Source organism: Microtus ochrogaster, chromosome 5 (genome assembly GCF_000317375.1).
Source record: "Microtus ochrogaster isolate Prairie Vole_2 chromosome 5, MicOch1.0, whole genome shotgun sequence".
Taxonomy (NCBI): domain Eukaryota; kingdom Metazoa; phylum Chordata; class Mammalia; order Rodentia; family Cricetidae; genus Microtus; species Microtus ochrogaster.
Genome location: NC_022012.1, coordinates 73,899,630 through 73,906,940, shown reverse-complemented (window position 1 = coordinate 73,906,940; position 7,311 = coordinate 73,899,630). Strand labels below are relative to the sequence as shown.

Sequence of the window (7,311 nt, the reverse complement as noted above, 5' to 3'; positions counted from 1 at the left end):
GCTAGTTCCAGGACAGGAACCAAAAAGCTACGGAGAAACCCTGTCTCGAAAAATAAAAAAAAAAAATAAATAAATAAAAATTAAACACCTAATTTGTTATTTCCAGAATGTATACTGTAAATACACATCCAGAGTATATCTTTTTTGCTTCATTTTCTATATCTTTTATCTGAAATACATTAGCACTTACTGCATACAGAACTTTCAATAATTCTGAATGACAACAAAAATATTGGTAACAGACTGCTGGAAGAATGACCAGAACGAAATGCAGACTAACAAGTTAGTTCTGTAATAACAGAGATAATTAGCTGTGTTCCTATGGGTCTCAAAGTGCAGAGTGAAGACTAGTCTGGGTTCTGGTTTGGAGACATGACGGGACTACTGACACCTACATTCTCCAATCACTGATGCTTTGATGAGAACTTGATTCTTTATTAAAGAATCTACTGCACTCAAAGTGCCACTAAACGTTACAAAGGATCTGAATTAACTGGTTAAGTATCTTTGCACTTCCATTCCTTTCTGTTTAGGTTCGAGAAATTCCAAAACAGAAGAGTTTCTGTTCTCCAGGGCAAATGGAACATAAGAGAAGTGTGCATGGCAGCCTTGGGCAGCAGCAGCAGTTTACAGCAAGGCAGCTGCTTAATGAAAGACTCAAATAAGACTACATGAACAGTTCCCTACTGACTGGACCTATAAAAACTGCACACATTAGCTGGGCGGTGGTGGTGCACACCTTTAATCCCAGCACTTCAGGAGGCAGAGGCAGGCGGATCTCTGTGAGTTCAAGGGCAAAGAGCTATTTCCAGGACAGGCTCCAAAGTCCAAAAGCTAGAGAAACCCTGTCTGGGGAGAGGAGGGAGCGGGTCTGTACACACTAAGGGAAAGAAACATCAAGTGTGTAGGTTGCTGGGCAGTGAGGCAGTCAGTGGGAGGAAGGAGTTGGCTCTACCTCCAGATATTAAAAAAAGGGGGAGAGAACTTGAAATTCATGGTGCCAACATTAAGTCAATTTAAGAGAGTCAGATGTGGTGATGTGCTTCTGCAATCCCACTATTACAAACCTGAGGCAGGAAGATCAAGAATTAAAAGTCATCATTTGCTACATATCAAGTTTGAGGTCAGCATAGGCCACATGAGATCATGTTTAAAAAAATCAAGATCAGCTGGGTGGTGGCGGCACACACCTTTAATCCCAGCATTCAGGAGGCAGAAGCAGGAGGATCTCTCTGAGTTAGAGATCAGTATGGTTTACAGAGTGAGTTCCACAACAGCCAGGCTTGTTACACAGAGAAACCCTGTCTCAAAAGAAAAAGGGGGAAAAATTGTGGTGGTGGATGCTTTTAGTTCCAGCAGCAGAGGCAGGTGCACCACTATGTGTTCCAGGCCAGGCTGGTCCAGGGAGTTCCAGGTCAGCCAGGGCTACATAATGAGACCCTGTCTTTAGGAAGGTGAGGGAGGGAGGAGAAGACTGGAGAGATGGCTCAGTGGTTAAGAGCAATGACTGTTCTTCTGAGGGCCCAGTTTCAATTCCCAGCAACCACTTGGCAATTCAAAACTGTTTATAACTCCAGTTCCAGGGGACCTTACACCTGCATGTACGTGCAGCAAAACACCAACACACATTTTAAAAACAAAACAAACAAGTTTGTTTGTTGCTTTGATATCCTCAACTGCCCCTTTTTATCACTGTTTTTTTTTCCTTAAAGTCTGACTGAAAACTCCACCTGTAATCTAAATCCCCATATAAAACATAAGGGAGGGCATAGAAAGTACATAGTTTAAATGACATAGCAAACATTCAATGACTATTTGCCAACTATAAAAGGGAAATAATCTAAATAAAAAGCTGACACTAGAGCTAAGGAAATACACAAGGCTACACCATTTGCCTACTTGCAACTGCCAGAACTACAACAAACACATCATCTCTAGGAATGGTAATGTGTGCTAAAAAGTATGCTACTACCCTTTGTGTGGATACTGCCAAGAGGATGCAGACATTGAATACTCTTATAAGTGTTTGGCAATGTTTCTATTTGCTTGGCAATATTTTCAACAGTAAGCCTCTATTGGCTTCCTTGCAGAAACAATTAAGAAGGGATGGACTTACCGTCTTCGGTTTCCTGCCACACGATGCCTTCAAGGTTGACACTGGTTCCAGGTTCACAGGGGCCTAAGCATTCAGGCTCTGTAGCTAGAGCCACATCACAAGTGTTGACTCCCACCGATCGGGTACGGACCATAATCTGCTCACAGGGAGATGAGATGTCATTATTGACCACTGGCACTAAAAGATGCAGTGGCAGCACCGCTGGGGTGGAGACGGGGGACTCCATCTGTGAGAAAAGAGAAAGTACTAGCTGAGATACAGGAAGATTATTACAGGACATACTGTTTTCTAACTTAACCTAGTCCCACATCTTTTGTTACCAGAGTGCAGGAGCTCTGAATACAAAACTTATTTCTTCCTCTCAAGTTTTAGCTCATGATACCATTATAAATCTGTGGTTTAGATGACAACATCTTAGGCTAGAAGCTATATTTTCATCTCATTTATTTACTTACTTTTGTGTGTTTGAAAAATGGTCCAAGCAGGGTGGTGGTGGTGCACTGGACGCAGAGGCAGGTGGATCTCTGTGAGTTCAAGGCCAGCCTGGTCTACAAAAGCTAGTTCCAGTACACGCTCCAAAGCTTCAGAGAAACCCTGTCTTGAATAACACCCCCCCCCAAAAAAAAAGAAAAGAAAAGGGGTCCAACGTGACTCAGGTTGCTTCAAACTCCCTATGTTGCTAGCAAACTTCTGAACTTTCTGCCTCAACCTCACAAATACAGATTTTACAAATGTGTTATCATGTCTGGCTTTATTTCCTTTTATTTCAGAGTCTTACTCTGTAGACCAGACTGGCTTTGAATTCACACTTATCTTCCTGTCTTGTCCTCCTGCCTGCATGTGGCCTCCACTGCCCCTACCGCCTCACCTATGTAGCCTTGGTTGGCGTGGAACTCTCTATGTAGACCAGGATCACCTCAAACTACAAAGATTTGCTTTGCCTCTACCTCTGAGGCAGGTAGATCCTGAGTTCCAGACTGTACTATACAAACAAAACCAAAAACAAAACAAAATGACAAACAGACTTCTATTTTCCCAGCTTCTGAGGTAAATATTACTGACACCATTATACTTTCTACTAGCACTGGACAGGACAACCTATCAGGTTAAAAATCAATGATACTAAACTAGGGATGAAGAGAATCCAGACTTAAGGATGCTATGATTCCTAATAATCCTAGAGGGTTTGATATAACTTTAAGAGAAAAAGTACAAGTTAGAAGAGGGCTGGAAGCAATCTGATGGGGATTTCTGAACCTCAAAGTAGCAGTAGTTGGTTAACAAGTATAGCATCTTTGACTAGGATACTAGATACTAACATCAAATATGTCTGTAGGACACAGAGGTGCTGTTATCATGCAGAAGCCAGGCCATACAGTGTGAAGATACAAGTGATTATGGACACACAAATCAGTTGAACACTAATAATCTACTTTGTATGAACAGACACTGTGTGTGTGGCCCACAGAGGCTAGAAGAGGGTCAGATCTCCTGGAACTGGAGTTATAGATGGTCATGAAGCACCATGTGGTTGCTGGAAACCAAGCTCAAGACCCTGTAAGAGCAGTGAGTGCTCTTAACTGCCCAGCATCTCTCTAGCCTCATACTTTATTTAATATTTTACCCTCAGAGATTCATACCAAACCCAGGGTCTTGTGCTTGCTAACCATGAGCTTTACTATTAAGTAAATCCCAAATCCCTGCCTTACTTTAAGTATATGTATGAGTTTGTTTGTGGGTGCTCTTGGGGGACAGAAGAGGGTATCAGATTCTCCTGGAGCTAGAGGTATAGGTAGTTGTAAGCTATTCAACATGTTCTGGGAAAGTAACTCTAGCCCTCTACAAGAGCAGCAGGCACTCTTAACTACTGAGCCATCTGTCCAGGCCCTCCTTACTGTTTGAATACTAATACATATTGAGTTGACAAATTACCAATGGTGAGTCTATAATGCCCAAATCCTAACTCAGTATTTTGCACATAAAATGTACTTAATACACAGCCTGGTAGTGGTGGTACATGCCTTTAATCCCAGCACTCAGGAAGCAGAGACCTATCTAGTTTACAGAGTGAGTTTTAGGACAGCCAGGGCTACTTAGAGAAACCCTGTCTTGAAAAACAAAACAATAAAAAAGTACTTAGCATACACATAAACTGATTTCCTTTGAACATATGCCTAGCAAGTTTAGAAAATGAATTATGGATTTCGTTTCTTTCCCTTATGAAAGACTTTCAGCTGACTTAAATCTGGTGGAAAATCCTAATTAAGAGATGAGACTAACATGAATGTTGAATATGGTCTCTGAAGAGAGACCTTCAGAGAGAGCCATGCACAGCTTATAATCCAAGTTGCCAGACAGCTGTGATGAATTCTGGTTTGGGGATGTACACAATCACCACTCTGCTTATAAGACTTGAAAAAAAAATCAGTCTTAAAGCTGTTTAGATACTGCCTCCATTTTTTCTTCCTTCTTTCTTTCCTTTTTTTTTGGGGGGGGGGTAGGGCTCTGATTTCTTGGTTTAGAAAGTTATCAGTACTGCAGATCAATAATTTCAGAGTTCAAAGAATGTTCATACATTGGTTTTGTTTATTTATTTATTTATTTTGTTTTTTTCAAGACAGGGTTTCTCAGTAGCTACAGAGCCTGTCCTGGAACTAGCTCTTGTAGACCAGGCTGGCCTTGAACTCACAGAGATCTACCTGCCTCTGCCTCCCAAATGCTGGAATTAAAGGCGTGTGCCACCAATGCTTGAATGTTCATACATTGATTCTTTGACTAATTCTGGTCCCTTGAGAACTGCCAAAAACAGCTATTCATATCTTTCTATTCACACACATACTCCAACACTTTCTTTTTCATAAAATGAAATGGAAGTGCAAGTTGTATGATGAGTCTTCTGCTCTGCTCTCTTGGAAAAGTAACAAATTTGTAATTTCTTCTTATGATTTGGTAGGTCCTTGAAAGACCCTTTAAACTCTCCATACAAGCCCGGCATGATGATGTATGCCTATAATTAATTTCAGTATTCTAGAGGTGGAGGCAGGCAGATCTCTGTGTAAGTTCCAGGCCAGTTAGGCCTTCACAAGGAGACCTTATCTCAATTAAACAACAGCAAACTTCTTACATAGGGTCTGAGAAGATGGCTCAGTGGGTATGGTGCAAACATGAGGACCCAAGTTCAGATCCCCAGCACAGGGTTTCTCTATGTAACAGCACTGGCAGTCCTGGAACTCAATTTGTAGATCAGAATGGCCTCAAATCCACAGAGATCAGCCTGCCTGGCTAATGATTATTATTAACTTTTTATTTGATTCTTTGGTCATATGAGATAAAGTCTCCCTACAGTCCAGATGTCACAGCCTTTGCTGTGTAGTCCAGGTTGGCCTTAAATTTATCATAATCCACCTGACATAAAAAAGCCACCACACCCAGCTTCCAAAGATTTTTTTCCTTTGGAGAATTCTAGTCTAGTCTTGAAATTAATGTGTGTTCGAGGATGACCTTGAACTCCTGATTCTCCTGTCTCTACTTCTTAGTGTTGAGATTGAAGGGAGGTGCCACCGTGCCTTCTTTTATGCAGTACTCCAAGAAGTTGGACTATGGGCATGCTTTGCTTCATAATGTATATTATATACATTATATAGTATATAAAATAAAACATCAAAGGTACCTGTACTTCATCATCATCATGATTACCTGCTTTGTAGACAGTACCAGTGTACGCAATTATCCAGTATTACCCAATAATAATAGTAATAATAGTATCTTGTTAAGCACATCTTTCTAGTGTTCTTGTGGCACTATGAACTCTTTCAGACATTCAGTGTTTGGACAGCTTTGTAGTTATGAGGCGCGGCGGGCTGCGTCCCGCCACCCGGCTAGCTTTACCAGAAATAATTACACGGAAACTGTATTCTCTTAAACACTGCCTGGCCCATTAGTTATAACCTCTTATTGGCTATCTCTTACATATTGATGTAACCAATTTCTAATATCTGTATTGCCACTTGAGTGTGGCTTACCAGGACGAGTCTAATGGGCATCCATCTCGGAGAGGAAAGTCATGGCGACTGACTGACTGACTCAGCATTCTGTTCTGTTTACTCCGCCTACCTAATTTTCTGTCCTATTAAAGGCCAAGGCAGTTTCTTTATTAACCAATAGAATATGACCCTCCTCCATCACAGCATCTGCAGTGTTTACAGTGGTTCGGGTTTAACTTTAGGGTTTTTTTTTCTTTCCCCTTCTTCAATTTTTTTTAAAAAATTGCATTTGTTTCTTGTGTGAAAGAAGGCATGTGCTTATGGAGGTCAGAGACCAACTTGCAGGAGTCAATTCTCTCCTTCCATCATCCAGGGTTTAAATCCAGATTGTCAGGCTTGATAGTAATGCCTTTATCCAGTAAGCCATCTTGCAGGATCCTAAATTTTCTTTATTTTAGATACGGTCTCATGAAGCCCAAGTTGACCTTAAATGGATTATCATCAGGCCTCCATCTTCCTGGTGGTAGGATTACAAGTCTTACAAACAAGCCTGGCTCAGGTTTGACTTCCCTTCCCTTCTTGTAAGAAGTTTCTCTTTTTTGTAGGAAGTGCATTCCCACGACCACACTTTATTATAGGAACAGGCCCAGATCTACCCTAACTATATGGAATAGATTCTTTTTTTCCTTTGGCACCTTGAGATATAAAGACTAATTAAATCTCTAGCTTTCTGAGGTCATTTGTCTGGCATATAAAGAAATCTCTCCTAGACTAAAGGGAAAGAGCACTGGTTGCTCTTGCAGAGGGCTCAGGTTCACTTCCCAGAAACCGCATGGCTACTAACAACTATCTGTAACTCTATTTCCAGGGTATCTGATGACCTCTTCTAGCCTCCTCGGGAACCAGTCACACACATGATGCAAAAATACATACACAGGCAAAACACCTATACACTTAAAAATAATAAAAAACCTTATGGAGAAAGAAAGCTTGCCTGAGGACGAAGCTGGCCCAAGTAAAGCTCATCATTTCTTAGAATGTACAAAATCTTGATAGTTTAAACTAACTTGAGCCAGTTTCTATCAATATGAAAAAATTTGCACCACTAGATCATCCACAAATTTATAGCATTATTTTTTTTTTGTTTTTTGTTTTGTTTTGTTTTTTTTTTTTGGTTTTTCGAGACAGGGTTTCTCTGTGGCTTTGGAGCCT

The 7,311-nt window shown here is 40.9% G+C and overlaps 1 protein-coding gene across 3 annotated transcripts in view; it reads right to left on the bottom strand.

Moving 5' to 3' along the window:
• Positions 1-7,311, bottom strand: part of Znf609 (zinc finger protein 609) — a 155,286-nt gene that overhangs the window by 42,546 nt on the left and 105,429 nt on the right. For all 3 annotated transcript variants that reach the window (XM_005347754.3, XM_013346576.2, XM_026778904.1), the window contains exon 3: positions 2,117-2,342. In XM_005347754.3, the coding sequence (XP_005347811.1) occupies positions 2,117-2,342 (226 nt within the window). The remainder of the gene's footprint in view (positions 1-2,116; positions 2,343-7,311) is intronic.